The sequence below is a fragment of the Nycticebus coucang genome, chromosome 3 (assembly GCF_027406575.1).
Source record: "Nycticebus coucang isolate mNycCou1 chromosome 3, mNycCou1.pri, whole genome shotgun sequence".
Lineage (NCBI taxonomy): Eukaryota > Metazoa > Chordata > Mammalia > Primates > Lorisidae > Nycticebus > Nycticebus coucang.
This window is the reverse complement of record NC_069782.1, coordinates 79,044,278-79,071,874: the sequence shown is the minus strand read 5'-3', so window position 1 is coordinate 79,071,874 and position 27,597 is coordinate 79,044,278. Positions and strand designations below refer to the sequence as shown.

The 27,597-nt window shown below is 33.9% G+C and overlaps 1 protein-coding gene and 1 pseudogene across 1 annotated transcript in view; both read right to left on the bottom strand.

The window, feature by feature from the left end:
* Positions 1-285: 285 nt before the first annotated feature.
* On the bottom strand, positions 286-447 carry LOC128582834 (uncharacterized; annotated as a pseudogene).
* A 2,314-nt stretch (positions 448-2,761) lies between these two features.
* PTPN20 (protein tyrosine phosphatase non-receptor type 20) overlaps positions 2,762-27,597 on the bottom strand; it is a 97,024-nt gene continuing 72,188 nt past the window's right edge. Inside the window, exons 6-8 of the mRNA XM_053584838.1 lie at positions 26,832-27,047; positions 3,781-3,843; positions 2,762-2,872 (exon numbers count right to left, since the gene is read on the bottom strand). Of these exons, the coding sequence (XP_053440813.1) occupies positions 2,807-2,872; positions 3,781-3,843; positions 26,832-27,047 (345 nt within the window). The 3' untranslated portion in view covers positions 2,762-2,806. The remainder of the gene's footprint in view (positions 2,873-3,780; positions 3,844-26,831; positions 27,048-27,597) is intronic.

Sequence of the window (27,597 nt, the reverse complement as noted above, 5' to 3'; positions counted from 1 at the left end):
ACTTTATTTACAAAAACAAGCAACAGGTCAGACTGGCCAGCAAGCCATAGTTTGCTGACTATAGATAAGGAGATTAATAGACACAGAGAAGGATTAGTTTTTACATAGTTGTCTTGTTTCCTGACTTCATACAGAATTTTCATAAATGTAGTATTAGAAAATTCATAAGGAATTCCTGGATTTGCAGCTTGGTATCAATTTCTACCCTTTGTACATCAAGGTCAGTTTTGTACATAAGGTCAGGAATTCCTTATGAATTTTCTTTTTTTTTTTTTTTATTATTACACTTGTAGCAAGGATTACTATCAAACCCCACTCATTGGGCCAGAGACCCTTGTGGTGTTAGCGAAAAACTTGCCTCTCATGTAGCGCACTACCTATCCTTATGAATTTTCTAATACCTTTTTCCAATCAAGTCTATTACTTCTATGGGGGAAAATATACAAACAAAAGATCACTTTTTCTAATTTTCCAAAATTTGTAGCAATTCTTCTTTTGTAGTCTTACTGCTTTGGCTAGATAACTCTCAGGCAATCAGCCATAGTGCTAACAGGTGGTAATGCTATTTCTTAAATAAAAACAGATTTTTTTCACTTTCAAATTTGATGCTGTTGGTTTCCAAAAAAATGTTCTTTATCGTGCAAGTTTCAGATATGATGGTTTATTAGATATCTTTTAAGATCCTTCTAATTCAAACTGCTTCACCATAAGGTAATTACTGGGCTTTGATGCTGGCTATAGAACAAATGAGTGCTCCACTGGGCAATCCACCCCCTCCCACCCCCCACTGAGTACCAATGACCTGTTTTCACTTAATGGATACTTTCCAAATCTTTTGGTTGAATCACTCGAACCACATAACAACAAGGAAAACAATTAATTCCTTCCAGAGATTAGAAAAAATTAAGTAGGAAATAAATTTTTTTGCTTTAAAAAACCCAACTTTAAAAATACGTAAAGTTGAATGTTAATAAATGTATAAATGCTTATATAATAAATGTATAAATGTATAAATGCTTATATGTTTTAAAATGAAAACATTTTAAAACTTCCTCTAAATTAGTGTTCATATATTCGCAAGTGTCAGTGAGAGTTTCATATTCACATCCTAGACAGAAATTGACTCATTATTGGTATAAAAGTTACTATTTCAATTATTTGAGAGTTTTCACTTTGGAATTCATCTTCTAAGAATAAAGTGAAATAGATGCAATCAGTACTTCCATATTCACTTATTTAATTTCCCTGAGAAACTAAAAATTTGTCTAGCTATAAAAATATGAGGCACACATTAAAGAAAGGACATGTTTAACATCAAGAATTGTGAAATTTTTCTTTATAAGAACACTTCAAGACCAAGATGAATAGAAATACTTCAGGCAATACATAGTAAATATTTTCATATAAACAACAGCATAGAATCCTTCTTAGGAAGATTGTTATACATTATACCTATTATTTTACAGTAAACAAAGAAAATAAAATTAGGGTTATAAATATTAAAGGCCAATCATCTAAATATTTAATATAGACTTATTTAAATAATGTAAATACAATCATTTATTTAATATCAAATACATTTGAGGCATATAATCATTTCTAAAATAATAATCATCAATTTTAATTCAACCAGTTCAAATATATTCATTCAGCCAAAGAAACACAATAAGCCTCTTAAAAATCCAGGATTTACAGATTAATCTTAAACATTTTCTCTGTAATACATAGCATAGTCTGATCTCTACAGAATCCCACCGTGAAAACATATATACCAATTGCTCAGAATCAATAGCTTAGAATCAGGTATAACTGGTCACCCAAACTCCTTGACCGTAATATTACTATAATTACATAAGGCAAAGTCCTATAATAAAACGAATGTAATAATGGCCACAATCTTTTCAAAAACAGAGCATGAAAGTTTCCATTTTCAGAACTATGAATCTGGTTTTCCAAAATCTGGTTCCCAAATCCAATTTCTGTTTCAGCAGAGGTGGGGCAGTAATGGAAAGAAATGATTTAATGGAACTTTGAAAAGAAATAAACCCACTATCAACAGATCTTAGTTTAGAAAGCACTTCAGGCTTGAGAGACATCATAAATAACTCAGAATTACATAAGAATGTTTATATCAAAGTTTATTGGTTAGCTAAAAGGCAAAGAGGAAGAGGCAAGTAAAATGTAATATTTGCTTTTGACGAAGCAGACTGAGTACCATGTTAAGTGTTAGGGCGGGATAGGAAAGAACTCAAGCTAGGCAAAAATTTCCTTTTGGACTTTCTACATAAACATCTATTTTGGTTTTGGACCGTTCAACAGTGTGCTCATGTGATGGAGAGGAGGAGCCCTGCCCACCCATGAAAGGTCTTTGTCTTGCTGCTCTAGGAGGGTAGCTCCTCCTCCGAGGCTTCTGGGGCCCTGTGGGAGCACCAAGTATAGGAAAATGGACGCCAGTGTGTATCAGAAGTTAACACATCCTAACTGGACTCTTTTTTGCCTTTCCAAATAAAATCTTACTGAATACAGTTCCAGTCCTTTTTTGGGCTCTTTAATCCCTTCAACCAAATCACCAAACTACACTTGCTTTATGTAAGTTTTGTTTCACTGGAAAACATGGGAGGGTATTTTGATATCATTTAGTAAGATGATGAGTAAACACTGGTCACTCAAAACCAAATGATTCTTTTCGACAAAGAATCAACTGATGCACCAAGCAAGCAGACCGTCAGCACAGCTCGGACTTGTTCTTTGTGAGGAGACACAAAGGCATTTGGTAATTTCAAATGAGAAACAACAGAAGCTTTTCTTAATCCAAAGTCAGAAGTTTCTGAAGAACTTTAAGCACAATTTCATAACAAAAGTGATACTGCTCCTATGTATGTGAAAAAAGCAGAAGGTCAAGCAATTAAACACATTTATAATTTGAAACTACCCTGGCAAGTTCCTTAAAAAAGCAGATATTAAACTACAAACATTTAAATAAGAACCTCCTTATGTAAATATATATTTTTTAAACACAGGAAGATAAATGGTCATGTAGTTTTTGGTCTAGAACTAGTTACCTGAAGGCTTAATTAAACTTAGGGGAAAATGACAATCTTAACTACTTCTTTTTTTTTTTTTGACAATCTTAACTTCTTTATCTCTTCCCTGCCCTAAATCAAATTTTAAAACATCCCTTACATGAATTTTGACATTGCAGAAAAATATATTTCTTTATAAAGATCTAATACCCTCAAGTCTCTCAGGCAGCCCTAGTTCAAATAAAATAAAATGCTCCATGACACTGGCCCAAGAACAAGTCATTATAAAGATTTGGGTGTAACGGTTTTCATTATCCATACTCTCTTGATCGCCTCTTCCAATGATTAATAACTAATGCATTACATGAATATCTTTTTATTACATGCCAATAATCTTGTTAGTGGCAAATTAATATTTCAAATTACTATCCATAAATTTATTAAAACTTTAGATGTTACTTAAATAGCATGGCATTACGGACAAGGCATGTGATGAGGCATCAGAAGATAACAGTTTTGGTCTTGGCTCCTCCCTTTACTATCTGAATAGCCCAATGGTGCTCATTGCTCTGAACTTGTGCTTGTGAACTTGTCAGGAATATCAGAGCAAAACTAATGCCTAACTCAAACAGTAAGAATTCAACGACATCATGCAGATAAAAGTGCTTTATAAAGTGCTATACAATGTTAATCTTTATATTGCTTATTCTTACTAGAACTTATGTCTTAAAAAAAAAACTTGCATAAAAAAACTTGCCTTTGTTTGAATCATGCCACGACGTTGTTCTCTCATTTGAGTCACTATATTCATAATGTTGAACTGTAATAAGATGACAGTAATTTTGTATTATCCATGTGGATGGAAAAACACAAACCCACATATTTTCAAATGAATGTTCTATGTCTCTTTATAGTAAAAGATATGTCTAGATATAAGGACTCATTTTCAGCCACAAGAAAATATAACATTTTTAACCTAGTCCAACGTATAAGAAATACTTGAAAGCAAGAACAATCATTTATAATAAGAAACACTCCCCTGCAAAATTTACAGATTTGTCTTTGTTTATATGTTTCTGTTATCCAAAGGGAGAAGTTAAAGGAGCATTGTAATTCTGGAAAGATACAGAACACTTTTCTCTGTCCCCAAGAGTAGCATTTCTGTTTCTCATCTAAACAGCTCTGTCAACTCAGATGGAGGCCCTAAGCAACAGTCAGTTCCATACCAGACTCTGCAGAGACCATCACAACTGTTTGGTCGCTGAATTGTCAGGTCAACCAAGGTTTGTTGCTAGTCTACAATAAGACAAGTCTAGAAACCAGGAGTGTTTAAAAACTCTTATGGCAATCTGCCACTAACACAGCATCAAGCAATGTGATCAGCTCATCCGGATTTAGAGCATCTAGGTGTGCTACTAAACTTGCTGGGAGAGTCAGGTGTGATATTTGTACCAGCCATGTGCAGGAAGACCATGTTAGACATGATATTTTAAGGTTCGTCAATTATAATCCAAAATCATATGAAAACTGGAAAAAAGTAAGCATTTCTTTATTTTTATAACTTTTCATTTTTACAATAAGTAAGGTTTTTAATTAAGCCTTTACAAAAGACCATTTATCTTATAATACATATACATAATGATATGGATATACAGGAGGTTGTACACTGAAGTCCTGTATATCCTTCATCCAATTCTCCCCAGTATAATATCAAATTCAGGAAACTGACATTGGGACAATCTATAGTGCTTATTCAGATTTCACCAGTTTCACAGGCAGTGATGCGCACATGTGTGTGTGTTTGTGTGTAGGTGTGTAGTTCTACGCAATTTTATTACATGTGAAGATTCAAGTGACTAAAACCAGTAAGCATACAGATCTGTTCCAATCCAAAATATCTTCATGCTGTTCCTGTAGAGTCACATTCAACCTAATCCCTAACTTTCACCAACCCAGTAATCTGTACTCCATTTCTCTGCTTTTGCTATTTCAAGGTTATACCAATGGAAACACACATTATCCAACTTTCCGAGACTGAATTTTTTTCCCACTTGATGCAAGTTGTTGGTGTATCAATAGTCCATTCCTTTTCATTGCTAAATAGTATTCCATGGTATAGATGTGTATCAGTTTGTTTAACCACCAGTTTGTTGAAGGGCACCCACGTTGCTTCTAGTTTTGGGCTACCATGGATATAATATTCTCTGAAGAGATGTACAGGTTTCTGTGAGAACCTAAGTTTTCATTTTTCTGTGATAAATACTCAAAAGTGCTAATTCTGGACTATCTGATAAGTTTAGTTTAGTTTTATAGTTTTTTTTTTTTTTTTTTTTTTTTAGAAACTACAAAGCTATTTTCCAGGGTGGCTATACCATTCTACATCCCCAGTGTATGAGTATGGGCAATGTATGAGTGATCCAGTTTTTCCAAATCTTCAACAGTTTTTTTCTAAATCTTGGCTAGTATTTCTCCAAATCTTCATCAGCATTTGTGTTTTCATTATTTTTTATATTCGCCCTTCTGACAGGCGTACAGTACTATCTCATCATGGTTGTGATTTACATTTGCCCAGAGGCTAATGAAGCTTAGCATCTTTTTATATGCTTATTTTTCATCATATATGTCTTCATTAGAATATTTTTTCATATTTTTTACCCATTTCTATCTAGTTTATTTGTTGGTAGGGTTTTTTTAAATTGATTTTTAAGGATTATTTATATATCCTAGATGCAAGTCCTTTGCTGGATATGTGATTTACAAATGGTTTCTCCCAATCTGCAGCTTGGCTTTTCATCTTCTTTTTTTTATAATTGTAATTTTTTTTAAATCATAACTTTGTACATTGATGCGTTTATGGGGTTCAGGGTACTGCTTTGATATACAATGTGAAATGTTTACATTGATCTAAGTAACACATCCATCACAGTTATACTCATTTCTTAATAGTTTTGAAATATACCATTGCATCATGCACATTAGGTGAGGTGCCCCCAAATACCCTCCCTCCTCCCGTGTCCTCCCTCCTCTCCCCTCTCTCTCCTCTTCCCTTCTACCTTCTGGACTGTAGCTACGTTTTGTCATTCATATGAATGAAAAAATGCTCATAAACCTTAATCATCAGAGAAATGCAAATCAATACCACTTTGAGATATCATCTAACTCCAGTAAGATTAGCCCTTATCACAAAATCCCCAAACTACAGATGTTGGCATGGATGCAGAGAGAAGGGAACACTTCTACACTGCTGGTGGGAATGCAAGTTAATATGACCCTTTTGGAAAGAAGTTTGGAGACCACTCAAGGAACTAAAAGTAGACCCACCGTTCGATACTGCAATTCCTCTATTAGGTATATACCCAGATGATTAAAAATTATTTTACAACAAAGACATTTGTATCAGAATGTTTATTTCAGCCCAATTTGTAATTGCTAAGACATGGAAACAGCCCAAGAGCCCAGTGACCCATGAATGGATTAACAAATTGTGGTATATGTACACCATGGAATACTATGCGGCCATGAAGAAAGATGGAGACTTTACATCTTTTATATTTACCTGGATGGAGCTGGAACATTTTCTTCTTAGTAAAGTATCTCAAGAATGGAAGAAAAAGTATCCAGTGTACTCATCTTCTTCATATGGTCTTTCACAGAACAAATGGATTTCATTTGTTTTTTCACTAAGATCAGTGATGTGAAGTGTGTTTTATCTCAACACTCTCATTCAACACAGCACTTGATGCTCTAAGTTTAGCAATAATGCCAGAAAAATAAATAGATATACAGATCTAAAAGGAGAAATAAATCTATCTGTCCAAGGCATGATGGTCTATTTAGAAAATGCCAAGGAATCTTAAAAAAAAAAAAAAAACCCACACACCACACCTCCCAGGACTAATAAGTGAGTTTAACAAAGTAATAGAATACAGATCCACATTCAAAAATCAATTGCATTTCTAGTTTCTACATACTAACAATGAGTATGTGGAAACTTAAATAAAAACAATAACATTTACAATTGCTCCAAAGAAAATGAAATAGGATAAATCTAACAAAACACATATAAGATGTGTGGTATTTGCTGAAAATGATACTAAAAAGCTGATTAAAAAACACAAAGAAGTTCTAAATTTATAAAATGAAGAGACAGACCAGGATCATGGATTAGAAGGTTCAATGTAATAAAGATGTCAGTTCTTTTAACTTATCTACAGATCTAAAGGAATTTCTATCAAAACCCCAGCAGGTTTTTTTTTAGACATAGCCAAACTAATTCTAAAATTTATATGGGAAGGCAAAGACCCTGGAACACCTATAAAATTTTTGTTGAAAAATAAAAATAAAGTGTAAGGAATCACTGTATCTACTGGTAAAGCTTACTATGTAACTACAGTAATCCAAAGTGTGATATTGGCAAAAGGATAGACACATGGATCAATGGAAAAGAATGCAGAACCAGATATAGACCCATAGGAATACATGTATGTCTAATGATTTTTGACAAAGGCACGAGTCTTGAACAAACAAAAAATGGCCTTTTTAATAAATGGGGCTAGAACAACTGAGTATCCATAGACAAAAAAAAAAAAAGAAAAAGAAAAAGAACCTTGACCTAAACCTCACATACTACAGTTAACTCAACATAGACTTCAATGTGAAATATAAAACTACAAAAATTTTGGAAAATAACAAAAATTCTTCAAGACTTATGTGAAATGGTAATTTTTTAGAGTTGGCATAAAAAGCATGACCCATAAAAAGAAAAATAGGTAAATGAAACTTAATCATAATTAAAAACTGTCACTTCTTTGAAAGACATTAAAAAAATTTATGGTTTAATATTAGGAAAATTATGGAAGTAAATTTATATTATTTAATTTTAACCTTACGCTATTCAATTTCTACAAAATAAGCTTTATTGGACTAGTACCAAGAAAAGATGCAGATTTCTAAATGTGACTGTATTAATTACATCATTAAAGCAAATGATGATGATGGAAGTGACTGTAAGGAAATAAAGGCCAAAGAGTTTATGTTAATTTTACCTGGCGTTATAATTCCTTATATATTGAGTTTTATAGTCATTAATGATTGTGCAAGTGTAAAACTACACTTTTGTTATTTGCAAAGATGTACTGGCTGACAAAGCAAAGAAACCATTAAGTGTTACTTTATGTAAATGTACATAAAAAAGAATTAATTCAAAGACAAAAGAATTATTTTAAAGAATGTTAGATGAAAAAGCTAACAGGAAAGACTTCTAGTTCCAAAATGGAAGCAAGCTGGCTTCCACCCCCACCCACCCTACAGAAAAATCAAAAACAAATGTACAATGACTAGATTACCACCAATAATATCCCTGAACTCAAATGTGAGGATGAGATAGTTCCAAAGTCCACAGACAAGGGAAAATATCCAAGCAGATAGTAAGAGAATCAGACTTCCACATCTGTAATGCCCCTCCCCCCATTTGCCCAGTATCAGAAGCCTAGAAAATCTCCCTCAGACTCATGGTTTCTACAATGGAAAAGGCAAGGTGGACAACCAGCTTCTCCACTATATTAAGTTACCTATCAGGAGACCTGTCCCTACCCCAACCCACAGGAAGGAGCACAAATGCTTAAAGGGAGAAATGTCCTTGGGATCAGTAAGAGATTTTTTTTTTTTTATAGACACCTGGGGTTCTTTATTTGTTTAACACACTAATCTCAAATAAATTTGGACATAGAACACTTTTTGAATTATGTCAACATGGGAAATGCTGACTAACAGACCATCAGGCATAGGACACTGACAACTGAGGTATCTCATTTCCTGCACACATACTACATGAATTAGAGAGAGCTAATTTGCAAAGGAATTAAACAACATAATATTTTTGTCAGAAAATATGCAATCTCAAATATTTTATGCCATTGCAAGATGAAGGTTTGTGCCAAATATCAATACATTTAAATAATAAAATCTTAAAAGGATTTAGAGAAATAATGTTAGGGATTTTAAGATTTGCTAGTAATCTTTTATTTTCTTTTTTAAGAGACAGACAAACAGGGGAGGTTGGGGATACCATCCACAGCCCTGGAAACTGTATTCTGTAACTCAGCCAAAGGAGATGTCAAATCAGAGTGGCTGTTCAGCAGCAACACACTGTGGGATGTATGTTCCACAGATCCCCTAGCCTTCCGACACTTCCAGAATATCTCTTTTTGGATATCCCCATTCAAGACAGTCAATGGTCTGGTGATTTACTAGTGCAAACCTGGGCTTAAGGCACTACCTAGTGTTAAAAAGGAAGCAGCAAACTGGTGGTGGTGGTGAATTCAACAGATAAATAACAAATAATTTTTGTACCACAAAAATAAGTGAGGTGATGGTTATGTTAATTTGTTTGATTTTAGCATTCCACATTGTATATCAAATCATCACATTATATCCCTAATAAGCCAGGCATACATCCATAGGAAACAATAGGAAACCGTGGCCTTCCCAAATGGACCAAGCAAGAAACCATCTTCTTAAACATAAGGAGATGGTGATATGTGATCTCTCTGATCAAGAATTCAAAATAGCATCTGTAAGTAAACTCGGTGATTGCCAAGATAACACAAAAAGGCAACTCAGAAATTTATCTGAGAAATTTAACAGATTGAAATAAAAAAAAGTCAAAAAGGAATCTTGAAACTGAGAAATACATTTGGTAAATTGAGAAATTTATTATAGGCTGTCAAAAGCATATTGGGTCGAGCAGAGGAAAGAATCAGTAATCCCAAAAACAGGCAATTTGAAAATACACAGTAAGCAAAAAATAATAAAGATCATCTATAAAATACAGAAAATTACCTCTAAAGAAAAATCTAAGAACTATTGGTTTTCAAGAGGAGTGGTGAGCAAAAAGCACTGTATGGATAGCTTATTAAAATAATAACAAAAACTTTCTAAAACTTGAGAAAGAGACACATATCCAGGTACAGAAAGGTCATAAAACACCAAACATATTTGACCCAAATAAAACTACACTAAGGAGCACGTATAGTAACAAACACTCAAAAGTCTAGGACAAAGAGAGGATTCTAAAAGCAGCAAAAGAAAAGAAGCAATCAACATAAAAGGGGGCTCCAATTTATCTAGCAACAGACTTCTCAGCAGAAACCAGGTCAGGAGGAGTGGAGAAGATATTTTCAAAGTGCTAAAATTAACTAAAAAAAAAAAAAAAAGTTGACATCTGAGAATTCTTTATATAGCAAAGCTATTCATCTAACATGAAGGTGAGATACAATCCTTCTAACATAAAGGCAAGATAAAGTCTTTCACAGGTAAACAAAAGCTAAAGTGAGTTCTTCAATCTGAAAGAAAAAAAAAACTAATGTGTAAAAGAAAACATTTGAAGAGATGAAAGTAACCAGTAAAAGTAAATTCACAGACAAATCCATAATATTCTTAATACTGTAATTGTGGTGTGCAGTCTATTCATAACGCTAGTATGAAGTTTAAAAGACAAATATATTGAAAGCAAAAATAGCTACAGTAACCTGTGAGATAGACAAAATAAAAATATGTAAATTGAGAACAACTGTGCTTGAAAGACGCATATAGAACACTCCATCCCAAAGATAGAGAATATACATTCTTCTCATTGCCCCATGGAACATTCTCGAAAATTGATCATATCCTAGGATACAAAACAAACCTCAACAGAATCAAAACAATTGAAATTTTACCTTGTATCTTCTCAGACCACAAGGCACTAAAGGTGGAACTCAACTCCAACAAAACTCAACTCCAACAAAAACGTTGAACCCCACACAAAGGCATGGAAATTAAACAACCTTCTGTTGAATGACAGTTGGGTGCAGGAAAAAATAAAAGAGGAAATCATTAACTTCCTTGAGCATAACAACAATGAAGACACAAGCTACCAAAACCTGTGGGATACTGCAAAAGCAGTTCTGAGAGGAAAATTTATCACTTTAGATGCCTACATCCGAAAAACAGAAAGAGAACGCATCAGCAAACTCACAAGCCATCTTATGGAATTAGAAAAAGAACAACCTAAGCCTAAACCCAGCAGAAGAAAAGAAATTTACAAAATTAGAGATTAATGAAAATGAAAGCAAAAGAGTCATTCAGAAAATTAATGAAACAAGGAGTTTTTTTGAAAAAATAAACAAAATAGATAAACCTTTGGCCAGACTAACTAGAAATAGAAAAGTAAAATCTCATGATAAAGGGGAAATAACAACTGATCCCACAGAGATACATCATCTCTGAATACTACCAGAAACTCTATGCCCAGAAGTTTGACAATGTGAAGGAAATGGATCAATATTTGGAATCACACCCTCTCCCTAGACTTAGTCAGGAAGAAATAGAGCTCCTGAACAGACCAATTTCAAGCACTGAGATCAAAGAAACAACAAAAAATCTTCCAATAAAAAAATGCCCTGGTCCAGATGGCTATACACCAGAATTCTATCACACCTTCAAAGACAAGCTTATTCTCGTACTGCAGAAATTATTCCAAAAAGTTGAGGAGGAAAGAATCTTCCCAACACATTCTACAAAGTAAACATCACCCTGATACCAAAACCAGGAAAAGAAATAAATAAAAAGGAGAATTTCAGACCAATTTCACTCATGAATATAGATGCAAAAATTCTCAACAAAATCCTAGTCAATAGATTACAGTTTATCATCAAAAAAGGCAAGGGAGGAGAGGGGAGGGAGGAGGATGGATGGTAAGAGCATAATTGGGGAGACCACATCTATGGTGTATTTTACAAGGGTACATGTTAAATTTACTATGTCTTAACACAATAACTAAGAAAATGCAGCGAAGGCTATGTTAACCAGATTGATGAAAATATTTCAAATGGTATATAAAACCAGCACATTGTACCCCATGATTGCCTTAATGTACACAGCTATGATTTAATAAATTTAAATAAATAATTTTTTAAAAAGTCATACATTCATGATCAAGTAGGTTTCATCCCAGGGATGCAAGGTTGCTTTAACATACATGAGTCCATAAACGTTATTCACTGTATCAACAGAAGCAAAAACAAAGACCATATGATCCTCTCAATAGATGCAGAAAAAGCATCTGACAGAATCCAACATCCTTTTCTAATTAGCACACTGAAGAGTATAGGCTTAGGTGGCACATTTCTTAAACTGATTGAAGCTGTCTATGACAAACCCACAGCTAATATTTTACTGAGTGGAATAAAACTGAAAGCTTTTCCTCTTAGAACTGGAACCAGACAAGGTTGTCCTCTGTCACCATTACCATTCAACACAGTGCTGGAAGTTCTGGCCAATACAATTAGGCAAGACAAGGAAATAAGGGGCATCCGAATGGGAGCAGAGAAGGTCAAACTCTCCCTCTTTGCTGATGATATGATCTTATACTTAGAGAACCCCTAAGACTCAACCACAAGACTCCTGGGAGTCATCAAAAAATACAATAATGTCTCAGGATATAAAATCAGTTTACACAAGTCAATAGCCTTTGTGTACGCCAATAACAGCCAAGATGAAAGGCTAATTAAGGACACAACTCCCTTCACCATAGCTTCAAAGAAAATGAAATACCTAGGAATATACCTAACAAAAGAGGTGAAGAACCTCTATAAAAAAAATTATGAAATCCTAAGAAAGGAAACAGCAGAGGACATGAACAAATGGAAGAGCATACCATGCTCATGGCTGGGAAGAATCAACATTGTTAAAATGTCTACTTCCCGAAGCAATCTATGGATTCAATCCCATCCCTATTAAAATAGCAACATTGTAGTTTTAAGACTTGGAAAAAATGATTCAGCATTTTACACGGAACCAGAAAAAATCCCATATAGCTAAGGCAGTTCTTAGTAATAAAAACAAAGCTGGGGGCATCACCATACCAGATTTTAGGCTGTACTACAAAGCCATAGTGGTCAAGACAGCATGGTACTAGCACAAAAATAGAGACATAGACATTTGGAATTGAATAGAAAACCAGGAAATGAAACTAACATCTTAACAACCACCAAATCATTGATAAACCAAACAAGAACGTACACTGGGGAGAAAGACTCCCTATTCAATAAATGGTGTTGGGAGAACTGGATATCCACATGTAAAAGACTGAAACTGGACCCACACCTTTCTCCATTCACAAAAATTGATTCAAGATGGATAAAGGACTTAAATTTAAGGCATGAAACAATAAAAATCCTCAAAGAACGCATAGGAAAAACACTGGAAGATATCAGCCTGGGGGAAAACTTCATGAAGAAGACTGCCATGGCAATTTCAAAACAACAAAAATAAACAAATGGGACTTAATTAAACTGGAAAGCTTCTGTACAGCTAAGGAGAAAACCAAAGCAAATAGACAACCTACACAATGGGAAAGGATATTTGCATATTTTGAATCAGACAAAAGCTTGATAACTAGGATCTGTAGAGAACTCAAATTAATCCACATGAAAAAAGCCAACAATCCCATATATCAATGGGCCAAAGACATGAATAGAACCTTCTCTAAAGAAGACAGACAAATGGCTAACAAACATATGAAAAAATGCTCATCATCCCTAATTATTAGAGAAATGCCAATCAAAACCACCCTGAGATACCATTTAACCCCAGCAAGAATGGCCCACATCACAAAATCTCAAAACTGCAGATGCTAGCATGGATGTGGACAGAAGGGAACACTTTTACACTGCTGGTGGGACTGCAAACCAATACAACCTTTTTGGAAGGAAGTATGGAGAAACCTCAAAGCACTCAAGCTAGACCTCCCATTTGATCCTGCAATCCCATTACTGGGCATCTACCCAGAAGGAAAGAAATCCTTTTATCATAAGGACACTTGCACTAGACTGTTTATTGCAGCTCAATTTACAATCACCAAAATGTGGAAACAGCCTAAATACCCACCAACCCAGGAAAGGATTAACAAGCTGTGGTATATGTACACTATGGAATACTATTCAGCTATTAAAAAAATGGAGACTTTACAGCCTTTGTATTAACCTGGATGGAAGTGGAAGACATTATTCTTAGTAAAGCATCACAAGAATAGAGAAGAATGAATCCTATATACTCAATTTTGATATGAGGACAATTAACGACATGGTAGGGTTGGGGGAAAGGCAGAGCAGAGAGTGGGAAGGAGGAAGGGGGTGGGGTCTTTTGGGGGAAAGACACAATTGTAAGAGGGACTTTACCTAACAAATGCAATTAGTGTAACCTGATTTCTTGTACCCTCAATGAATCCCCAACAATAAAAAAAAATAGAAGAAATTTTCACAAGTTTTTATTATATACATTTCCAAAATGCATACATTTATTTTTCAAAATATTTTCTGACATTTTTACTTACAGCAATTATATAAAATAAAACAGTTTAATTTCATATTCATAAAAAACAGTAAAATTATACTACTGAAATTTATTAAGTACATAATATTGTATATAATAAAATGTAAATATGTTCAGTTATTAAAATTTAATACTCTAATTTTTAAATCCAAGTGGGTATAAAGGAAATAAAGCAACAAAAAAGTATTAAGATGAGGACATTTAAATGTTGAACAATATATGTTTTCTGGGATCAAGCTTGCTTGGGAAAACACACATTTCATACCTGACATCTTGATGTTGAAAACCACTAAGAAGAAGTCTACCTATACAGATAAACATGCAAAAATACGAAACTGATGAAAAATTTAAAGCAAATATGAAAAATGAGACCAAAATTTATTTCAGTGAATGAGACAATTTTATGTACATTAAACAACTATCTTCTGAAGTAGAAATATATTATCTTTTCTGAGAAATGTGTTTTTAGAAATTTAGTTTCGAAACAATGTATTGTATTTTGAAAAGTCAGTTAGTATCAGAATCATCTAAATTGTTGTCAATTAATAATATAAATAAAATTATAATGGAATGCTAAAAAATATGTAAATTGAGGCAACCTAAAGTTGAAACATAGGGGCATGGAGTTAGAGCATAGAGTTATTTTTTAATTTTTTCTTTGTTTCTTCCTATTCTTTTCTTTGTGACCTAAGATGAGTTGTCTTTTCTTTCAAATACCTTGTATGAGAGGTTTTTTATAAGCCTCATGATATCCACAATGCAAAAATCTATCACACATAAACTAAAAAGAAAAAGCAATTAATTAAAGAATACTACAGAGAATATCACTTAACTACAAAGGAGGACAGTAAGAAAGGAAAGACTTATAAAACAATCAGAATATAAGCAACAAAATGGCAGTTGTAAGTCCTTTAATATCTATAATAACACAATATAAATGGATTTTATTCTCCAATTAAAAGACATAGAGTGGTTGAATGGATAAAGAACAAGACCCAACTATATGCTGTCTGCAAGAAACCCATGTCGTCTATAAAGATACACATAGACTGAAATTAAAGAAATGTAAAAATATATCCTATGCAAATGGAGACCAAAAAGACCAGGAGTAGCTATACTTATGTCAAATAAGACAGACTACTACTTAAAGACTGTAAAAACAGACAAAGAAGTTCACTATATAATGATAAGTTCAGTAAGAGGAAAGAGAATATAACAATTTTAAATAAAAAGCACACAATTAGATAAATCAAACATTAATAGATCTGACGGGAAAGACAGACTACAATAATAATAGTGGGGACTTCCACACCTGACTCTCAGTAATTGACAGATCATTCAGGCAGAAAATCAACCAATCCTGGAGTTAAAATACCTACTACTCAAAATAGGCCTAACTGATATTTACAGAATATTTAACCCAACTGCCATAGAATATGTATTCTCATCAGCAAACAAAACATTTATATGAATAAAAGATATTTTAGGCCACAAAACAAGTTTTAACAAATTTTAAAAAGTAGAAGTCATATCAAGTATCTTTACTGAGTACAATAAGACAAAACTAGGAATCAATAACAATAGGAGCCATAGAAACTACACAAACCCATGAAAATAAAGCAACCTGCTCCTGAATAACCAATGCGTAAATCAAGAAATTAAAAAGAACATCAAAAATTTCTTGAAACAAATGAATATGAAAATAACACACCAAAATCTAAGGGCAGTGCTAAGAGTAAAATTTATAGCAACAAATGTGTAAATCAAAAAAGTAGAAAGACTTCAAATAATCTAATGATATGCTTCAAGGAATTAGAAAAGTAAAAATGAACCAAACCCCAAATTAGTAGAAGGAAGGAAATATAAAGATCAGAACAGAATTAAATGAAATTGAAATGAACAAATGAATATGAAAATAACACACCAAAATCTAAGGGCAGTGCTAAGAGTAAAATTTATAGCAACAAATGTGTAAATCAAAAAAGTAGAAAGACTTCAAATAATCTAATGATATGCTTCAAGGAATTAGAAAAGTAAAAATGAACCAAACCCCAAATTAGTAGAAGGAAGGAAATATAAAGATCAGAACAGAATTAAATGAAATTGAAATGAACATAAAAAATACAGATCAATGAAACAAAGTAGGATTATTGAAAATATAAATAAAATTGACAAAGCTAGACTAAGAAAAAACAAAGAAAGATCCAAATAAAATCAGAAAGGAAAAAGAGATATTGCAAATCAGATCGTAGAAATACAAAGAATCATTATAGACTATTGTGAACAACCATATACCAACACGTTGGAAAATGTAAAAGTAATGAATATGTTTCTGGACACATACAACCTATAAAAATTGAACAATGAAGAAATAAAAGACCTGAACAAGGTCTTAATAAGTAATGAGATTGAAGCTATAATAAAAAGTCTCCCATCAAAGAAAAGCCCAGGATGTGATGGCTTCACTGTTGAATTCTATCAAACATTTAAAGAAGGCCAAATACCAATTCCACTCAAACCCTTCCAAAATATTCAAGAGGAGGAAATATTTCCAAACTTATTCTTTTCTTTTATTTCAGATTAATAAGAGAGTACAAATGTTTAGGTTCCATTGTTTTCATGTCTAAGGTAAAGTTCAAGTTGTAGCTGCAAATTCATTCTTTACGACACCAGTATTATCACCCTAATACTAAAACCAGACAAGGACGCAACAGATACAAATACACACAAACGACAGGCCCATGTCACTAGTGAACACAGATGTGAAAATGTTCAACCAAGTACTATCAGACTGAGTTCTGCAAGACATGAAAAAGCCCATTCACCAGGATCAAGCGCGATGCATCCCAGAGATGCTAGGATGGTTGAAATCAATGAATGTGATACTTATCATTAACAGAACCAAGACCCCAAACCATATGATCATTTAAATACATGCTGAAAAAGCATTAAATACATGCTGAAAAAGCATTGAATACATGCTGAAAAGCATCTCTTTATTATCACAAAACCCTCAACAAACTAGGTATAGAAGGAACATACTCAAAATAATAAAGGCTACATATAAAAGTTCCACAGCCACCATCATACTGAACAGGGAAAAATGGAAAACTTTTCCTCTAAGACCTGAAACAAGACAGAGGTGCTGCTTCCACCACTTTTATTCAACATACTGGTCAAAGTTCTGGTCAGAGCAAAATTACATTTAAGACAAGAATAAAAGACATTTAAATTACGAAATAAGAAGTCAAATTAACCTTATTCTTTTTGTTGTAGTGGAATCAGTATTATTATTATTATTATTATTATTATTATTATTATTATGTTTTTTGGAGACAGAGTCTCACTTTGTCACTGTTGGTAGAGCATCGTGGCGTCATGGCTCACAGCAACCTCAAAGTCTTGGGCTTAAGTGATCCTCTTGCCTCAGCCTCCCAAGTAGTTGAGACTAAAGGCGCTCACCACCATGCCAGGGGTCTTACTTTTGCTCAGGCTGGCCTCAAACAGTTTCATGTCTTAAGTTTAAATCTTTAATCCAGTGAGAGTCTATCTTGAAGAAAAAGTATCCAATGTACTCAGCCCTACTATGAAACTAATTTATAGCTTTCATATGAAAGCTATAAACAGCACAAGAATATGGGGAAAGGGGCAAGGGAGGGAATAGGGTGGGTGGTGGGACCACACCTACAGTGCATCTTAGAAGGGTACAGGTGAAACTTACTAAATGTACCCCATGATTGCATTAATGTACACAGCTATGATTTAATAATAGTAATAAAATAGACAAATAAGTCTTCTTCACAAACAGCATGATCTTATATTTGGATAAACCTAAATACTCCACGATAAAACTCTTGGAAAGTTATAGGATATATACCAAAAGAACCCCCCAAATCAGTAGCATTTATATACACCAACATCAACAATACAAAAAAGAAATCAAGAAAGCAATCCCATGTATAATAGCTATAAAGAAAAACATAACATTTCTAGAAATTAACTAAAAAGTGAAAGATCTATATAGTAAAACTGTAAAACACTGATGAAAGAAATTGAAGAGGACACCAAAATGGCAAGATTTTCAATGCTCATGGATTGGAAAGTACTATTATTAAAATGCCAATACTACCCAGGATGATTTACAGATTCAATGCAATCCCTGTCAAAATACCAATGGTATTCATCACAGAAGTGGAAATATAACCCTAAAGTTTATATGAAACCACAAATATCCAAAGCAATCCTGAGCAAAAAGAACAAAGATAAAGTATCACCTTATCTGACATCAAAATCTATTACAAAATTATAGTAATAAAATTATGGTACTGTCATAAAAACAGACACATAGACTAGTGGAACAGAACAGAGAACCAATATATACATCCATGCATTTACAGCCAGCTCATTTTTGACAAAGATGCAAAGAAATAAAACAAGGAAAGGTCAGTCTCCTCAATAAATGGTGCTGGAAAAATTGGATAACCATATGCAGAAGAATGAAACCAGACCCCTCTCTCCCACCCCATACAAAAATCAAACAAAATGGTCTAAAGACTTAAATCTAAGACCTGAAACTTGCCTTCAAAAGCACAAGCAATCAATGAAAAAAATGGATAAGTTATTATCATTTTTAGCAGAAGCTATAAAGCTTCTGCATAGCAAAGAAAACAATCAAAAAGTGAATGGGAGAAAACTCCTGTAAATTATCCATTTGATAAGGGATTAATAACCAGCATATAAAAGGAGATGGAACAACTAAGAAAAAACATGCAATTAAAAAATGGTCAAATAATCTGAACAGACATTTCTCAGAAAAGCACATAGAAATGGGCCAAAAGCATATGAAAAATATGCTGAACATCACTAATCACCAGAGAAGTACAAATCAAAACCACAATGAGATATCATCTTAGTCCAGTTAAAACTCCTTTTATCAAAAAGACAAGGAATATTGGATGTGGGTGAAAATGTAGAGAAAGGTAAACCCTGATACATTGTAGATGAGAATATAAATTAGCACAGCCACTATTTAGAACAGTACGAAGATTGTTCAAAAAACTTAAAGGCTCGGGGCACATAGCTCAGTGAGTAGGGGGCCAGCCACATACACTGAGGCTGGTGGGTTTAAGCCTGGCCAGGGCCTGCTAAACAACAATGATAACTGCAACCAAAAAAATAGCTGTTTTTTTTAAATTTTATTTTATTTTTATTTTTTTATTATTATTATTCTAAAATCATAGCTGTGTATATTAGTGCAATCAAGGGGTAAAATGTGCTCGTTTCATATGCAATCTGAAATATTTTCATCAAACTGTTTAATATAGCCTTCATGGTATTTTCTTAGTTATTGCATGTAGACATTTGTATTCTGCATTTAGTAAGTTTCACCTGTACCCATTCTAAGATGCACCATAGGTGTGGGCCCACCAATTACCCTTCCTCCATCCCAACATCCTTCCTCCCCTTCCCTCCCTTGGCCCTTTTCCCCATATTTTTGTGCTATAGTTGGGTTATAGCCTTCATATGAAAGCTATAAATTAGCTTCATAGTAGGGCTGAGTACATTGGATACTTTTTCTTCCATTCTTGAGATACTTTGCTAAGAAGAATATGTTTCAGCTCTATCCATGTAAACATGAAAGAGGTAAAGTCTCCATCTTTCTTTAAGGCTGCATAATATTCCATGGTATACATGTACCACAATTTGTTAATCCATTCGTGGGTCGATGGGCACTTGGGCTTCTTCCATGACTTAGCAATTATGAATTGGGCTGCAGTAAACATTCTGGTACAGATGTCTTTGTTATATTGTGATTTTTGGTCTTCTGGGTATTATATCTAGTAAAGGAATTATAGGATCGAATGGCAGGTCTATTTTTAGATCTCTAAGTGTTCTCCAATAGCCGGGTGTTTTGGCAGGTGCCTGTAGTCCCAGCTACTTTGGAAGCTGAGGCAAGAGAATTGCTTATCCCCAAGAGTTTGAGGTTGCTGTGAGCTGTGACACTACAGCACTCTACTGAGGGCAACACAGTGAGACTCTGTCTCAAATAATAATAATAATAAAATAAAATAGAACCTCTCATGTGATCCAGCGATTCCATTACTGGGTATATATCCAAAAGAAGGGAAGTCATTATATACAAGAGATATCTGCACTCTCACATTTATTGTAGCATTTTTCGTAACAGCCAATAAACAGAATCAACTTAAGTGCCCTTCAATGGATGAATGAATAAAGCACATGTTGTGTATATACACAATGGAATATATTCAGCCATAAAAAGAGTGAAATCCTGTCATTTGCAACAACACGGATGTAAGTGGAGGTCATTATGTTAAGTGAAGTAAATCAAGCACAGAAAGACAACTATTGCACATTCTCACTCATATTTTAGAGCTATAATAGTAGATCCCACAAAGATAGAGAGTAGATATGTAGTCATCAGAGGCCAGGAGGGGTGGTGAGATGAAGAGAGATTGATTAATGGACCCAATATACAGTTAGAAGAAGTAAGATCTGGCATTTGACAGGTTAACAGGGTGACTACAGTTAAAAATAATCTATTGTACATTTAAAAATAGCTAAAAGAGAATAAATAAAATCTTCTAAGCATGTAAAATGGATATCCCAATTGTCCTGACTTTATCTTTACTCATTATATGAATAAAGCAAAATACGGTATGTACCCTGTAAGCATGTACATCTGTTACGTATCAATTTAAAATATAAAATAAATTGCAACATTAAATAATGCTGCTATAAGCACTCATTTTTCAACAAAGCTAAAAAAGCTGACGTTCAATATTTCACAAGTAACATTAATGTTCTTCAGACTTATTTAAAAAGTACTTTGAACTACTAAAATTAAAAAAACTCAATACAATTGCCAAGGTAATGGTAAAAAAATGGACTAAAAATTTTCTTAGTAATTTTGGTAAGTATGTGGCAAAAAAGAATGTTACCACTTTCTAAGGCTACCACAAGTGATGAATTTTGAAACTGGCTAATGACAGGCATTAGTAACAATTTATGGAACAAATAAAGGTAGAAAAAGATTAAATGTTGCAATTTAATCAATGCATAGATATTGCTAGCATAGTAATTCCTTCAAGATATGTGTGGTATGAAGATAATGTGATAAAACAGTTTCCTTATTTCAGCTTAATTACTGACAAACACAACTAGTTCTAAACTATGTAAAAATACAAATAAGGTAGATACCCAGATTAAGGAATTTATGTCAAATCAAAACACTACTTCATCAAAAAAGTCTTGCTGCAAAAAGCCAGATAGACTAAACCACGTGCTTAATGACACAGTACACGTTATTAATTACATAGGGTAATGTATTAAATTTTGGATTACATTCTTTAATATGTGATAATATGGTTGCTGTAAATTAACAATCATTATTGCATGCTGAAAATGGTTAATGAAGGGAAAAGTAATGTTGAGAATGTTTAAACTCTATAGCAAACTCGTGGTGTTTTTCTAAGATAAGAACTAGTTTGCTCCCAACATTTTAAGGATATTTTAATTTTTAATTAAAAATTAAAGTGGGCCAGATGTGGTGGCTCATGCCTGTAATCCTAGCATTCTGGGAGGCAGAGGCAGTGGATCGCCTGACCTCTGGAGTTTGAGACCAGCCTGAGTAAAAGCAAAACCCTATCTAAAAATAGAAAAACTAGCCAGGCATCATGGCAAGTGCCTGTAGTCCCAGGTACTGGGGAGACTGAGGCAAGAGGATCATTTGAGCCCAAGAATTTGAGGTTGTTGTAAGCCTATGATGCCACAGCAGTGTACCGAGGGTAACAAGAGTGAGATTATCTAAAAAAAAAAAAAAAAATTAATTAATTAATTAATTAATGTGAATATAAAAATCACAATTCATAAAAAAATAAGGGGTTAAAAATTCTCTGTCTTTCAGATATTTAGAGTTACAATTGAGAAATGTCACGGGTCATAGCTGGTCTATCTTCACATCACTGATACTTAGCTCATCTCAATGAGGCCCCAATGAGTTCCATAACACACAAAACCCTGCTTACCATGCTCTGGGATGCCACAGCAACATATAAAGCTGCTTTGAAAGTTTCAAAATATTTACTCTCAATTTCTATACTCTTATCTTAGCAGATAAACATGCTATGTAAACAAAATTTCTGAAGGTGGAGAAGGCATCAGTAAGAACATTTAAGTTGATTGGGGTTGTATAGAAAGTTAAGCATGCTTAATTCTAAGATACACTATTATTTTACCAGTTTAAAAAAAAACAGTGTCAAATGAACAGATTATAAGATGATGTGGACTTATTATAAGACACGTTTTAAGTTTAAATGATCTATAATGTGAGAAGAAATAGTACTCCTTAGAATGAATGAAATATAACCTTTAAAGTTTTTATAATTTCTATAAGGGATATAAAATAAATATGACTATAAATAAATAATGTAAGAAATTATAATGGGTAATATATAAACTGAAGGAACAGTATGCTAATACATTTTCTTCTAAGAGGATAAAACAGTATTATAGAAATAAGGTAACATCAGATTCATACTCCTTACATTTTCAGCATCTTCTGAGGACATTTATCATTTTGTGGCCACCTAGATTTAATTTATTCTTTGTACTGATACTCAGTTTGCTTTGGAAAATCATTCCTCTCTTATTTTCTACCATATGGCTTGCAGTAGTCCTTACTGTTCTAAATGTACCAGCATCTCCCACAGTGATTCTGTCAGGGAAGAAGCTAAAACTCGATCGGAATGTGAAATGCTAGGAGATACTGACTTGAGCTTTTACAAAAGAGAAAATTTCTCTTTCCTCTAAGGTAGCAGTTCTCAACCTGTGGGTCATGACCCACAGGAACTGTATTAAAGGTTCAAGGCATTAGGAAGGTTGAGAACCACTGCTCTAAGGAGTAACTGGAAGAGACTATTTTTTCTATGCCCTACGTGATACAGGGAGTATGAGGGTGGGAGTGCTAGAATCACAGCCGCCATTTTGCTGCCACTGTTAAGATGAGACCGTAAAGGCAAGGGGACAGATATTTCACACTTGTTCTGACAAGAACATAACTCTGCAGAACATGCTTGCTAGGGAATCTGTAATGTAGCTTCTGTTTTCTCGTGACTGAGGTTGGATTTTCACATTCCTTGTGGTCATAAGAACCAGTTTTCCCCCACCCAGAGTCTTATCTGAGTAAACAGACATCTTCACCTCATCACTTCTACAGCAAATGGTTCAATAAGTAAGCCTTTTGGCCATGGATCTAAGGTCACATTCCCTAAACTATGGTTATTTAATATAAGTTTATAACTAATACCCATAGTAAAAAGTTCACTCAGGTACAGCCAACTGGTTTTTGACAAAGGCACCATGAACATGCATTGAAGAAAGAATACCCTCTTCAAAAAATGATGCTGGGAAAACTGGATATCCACATGGATATCCAAACTGGACCTATTACCATTTATGAAAACCAACTCAAAATGGATTAAAGACTTAAACATAAAACTACAAACTATACAAACTACTAGAAGGGGTAGTTGTACACAGGGGAAATTCTTTAGTACATTGGTCTAGGCCAGTATTTTTCAACCTTTTTTTATCTCACAGCACACTTGGAACCTATAGTTAAACTTCTACGACACACTTAAATTATGTTGATCAAAAGAGTAAAATATAGAATATAATTTATGTGCTTTGAACTTTTTCAAAAATAATTTAATTAATGATCTTTGAAAGTTTTCACGGCACACCTAGGATCCTCTTGTTGCATACCAGTGTGCTGTGGTATACCAATTGAAAATCTCTGATTTAGGCAATGACTTTATGGCAAAGACTTCAAAAAAAATTGTAAACAAAAACAATGATAGACAAAGACACTACATGAAATTACAGACTTCTGCACAGCAAAGAAAATACACAACAAAATGAAAAGACAATTCATGATAGGAGAAAGTATTTGCAAACTATTCCTCCAACAAGAGATTAATATTTAGAATATAAAAACAACTCACACAGCTCAACAGCAATAAATAAATAAATAAATGCCAGAGGTTCTAAATATGAGGTCTGACAATTAAGTTTGTGAACTTACCCTAGAAAAAGTGCTACATATCTCATTGCTCAGTATCACCAGGGTTACCTCCAAAGTACTCCTCTTGGGAAGCTATGCACAAACACAAGTGCCTAGTCCAAGCCTTCAAAGCAATTTTGGTTACTCTCTGGAAAAACCATCAAAGCTGTCATCATATTACCCTTGATGTCCTGAATGTCATCAAAATATCTTCCTTTCAATATTTCCTTTATGTTTGGGTAAAGAAAAAAGTCATTGGGTGCCAGATTAAGTAGGGAGGGTGTTTACCTGACCTCTGTTCATCAGTGATGCTTTCTCTCCCCTCAGAAAAATGTTTAGTCCATTTTCACACTGCTGTTTTCTTCATGGCATTATCCCCACTAACATGTCCCTGATTTCACTTCTACTGTCACCAAGGTTAGCAAGAAATTTACAATATCTGTCACTGTAGTTCAAGCTGCGACAATTCTCACTATGGCACACAAAAACACTCAACAACAATAATGAATGCCACTGAGCAAAACACTGCCACATGTCAACACAAACATAACTGTGAGACACTGATATGCAGAGGTTATGAAACCATACCAAGTTGTCTGTACAGTGCTACCAACATAGGCATATCATGGCAAGTTGAGGAACTTTCTTCTCAGATCTCATACACATTTCTCAAGATAAGTCTTACAAATGGCCAAGAAATATATAAAAGTATGGTTAACATTACAAATCAGAACCACAATGAGATGTGGTGCATAAATGCACCCATATTTACTGTATATCTAGTATGTCCTAAGCCATTTATTTACATTATGTGCTTTAATCCTCACAACCACCATTTTTAATCTTACCCCAATTTTAATGGCTACAATAAAAAAAGACAAAAGAAAAAAAAAAGACAAATGTTCACAAGGCTGCTGTAAAAGGGAGCTCTTAAGACACTGTTGGTAGAAATGTAAATCAGTATGGCCATTATGGAAAACACCATGGAGGTTTCCATAAAAGGTAAAAATAAACTATGTTATCCAGCAATGCCACCCATCCCAATGGGTATTTATCCAAAGCAAAGGAAATCAATATATCAAAGGGATGCCTGAACCCTCATGTTTATTGCAGCACTGTTCACAACAACTAAGATGTGGAATCAATCTAAATCTCCATCAACAGATGAATAAAGAAAATGTGGTTTGTATTCACCATGGGATACTATTCAGTCTTATGACATACTGTCGTTCATGGCAATATGGATGAGCTGGAGAGCATTATGTTAAAAGAAATAAGATAGGTGTATAAAGATAAATATCATAGTTCTCATTCATATGTGGGTGCTTAAAAATAATTGAGTTCTTGGAAATAGAGAGTAGAATTGTGCCTATTAGAGGTTGAGAAGAGTAGGAAAGAGGGAAGAATAGAGAGAAGCTGATTAACTGATACAAAATTACAGCTGGACAGGGGAGATGAGTTCTAGTGTTCTGTGGCAGCAGGAATCAGGTTAAGCACAATTTATTGTACATTTTCAAAAAGGTAGAAAGAGGACATTGAATGTTTCCAATGCCAAAAAATGATAAATGTTTGAGATGAAAGATCTGTTAATTATGATGATTTTATTATTACACATAGTATACACATATTGAAATATCATTCTGTCCCCCATAAATATACACAATTATTACAGGTCATCCAAAAACAAAAGGGAAAAAGAACACAAATATCACCTATTCTAATAAATAAAACTTGAGAAATCAAAAGATAATAATACAGAAAATCATCTGATCTCTGTATCTTATCTCTTATCTGGTTCCAAATTTTGGAAAACAGTAAAGGATTATTTATGATCAACTCATACCAAACAATGTTATTATCCTCATTCTACATATGAAAACTGGGTTTGAGACAGGATGAACAATTTACACAAAGTCATTAAAATCTAAAGCATGGGGCCAAACTGGCAGTCAAACCCAGAGACCTCTCATTAACTCTGAAGTATATATTTTTTGTAACATGCTCATGTTCATGCTATTTATACTCACTAAAATTAGGCACACTTCACCAATGTTCTCTACCAAGGTTCTAAAAATGTGGGGGATGGGAGGAAGGAAAAGGAAAATGCACCCACATTTACTGTATATGTAGTATGTTCTAAGCCATTTATTTACATTACGTGCTTTAATCCTCACAACCAACCCCAGGAACCTGCAGGGAGCTGAGTGAGAACCAGGTATCCAAAGCACATGTACTTTGAATTTACTAAGTTGCATTTGAATATCTAATATTAGTCTTCCACTATCATCAGGCTGTTACAAGTAGTGTGTTTGTCAGCACCATTGGTTTATCATCTTGATTCATACACTTACTGAGTAGTTCTTTTCGATGGCACAGAACACGACATCCACACATAGGAACACTCCTGTCCGGCCTACGCCAGCACTGCAGTGAACTACCATGGGTCCCGTAAGGTGACTCTTCCTGGCATAACGAACGTATTTTATGAAGTTATCTGCTGAGGCAGGAGTGCCATGGTCTGGCCACTTGGTGAACTGCAAGTGTATTACAAAGTGACTAATTCCTTTCTGTTAGAGAGAGAGACCAAGGAAGAGATAATTTATCAATTTCTTTCTTTTTTTTATTGAATTATAGCTGTGTACATTAATGCAATCATGGGGTACAATGTGCTGGTTTTATATACAATTTGAAATATTTTCATCAAACTGGTTAACATAGCCTTCACGGCATTTTCTTAGTTATTGTATTAAGACATTTATATTCTACCCTTCTATTAGAGATCATCTTTTGATTTTTAATATACCAATAATTATAATGATAATAATAATAGCTATATGATATTGGTATCATGTAGAGCTTTCAAAGAGTATTCAAAGCTCATTATGGTGTTTTTAAGAATTCTGAAAGTTATAAGGAATAGTTTTCTCCATTTTATAAAAGAAACCACAGTAACAATAACAAAAATAAGAACACTAACAGATAACACAGATTAAGCACTTGATATACTCCAGGTACTCTGCTAGGGGCTTCTCATGAATCACCACATCTAATCCTCACGTCAATCCCATGTAATAGGCACTATTTATCTCCATTTTACAAATCAAAAGGTAAGGATGA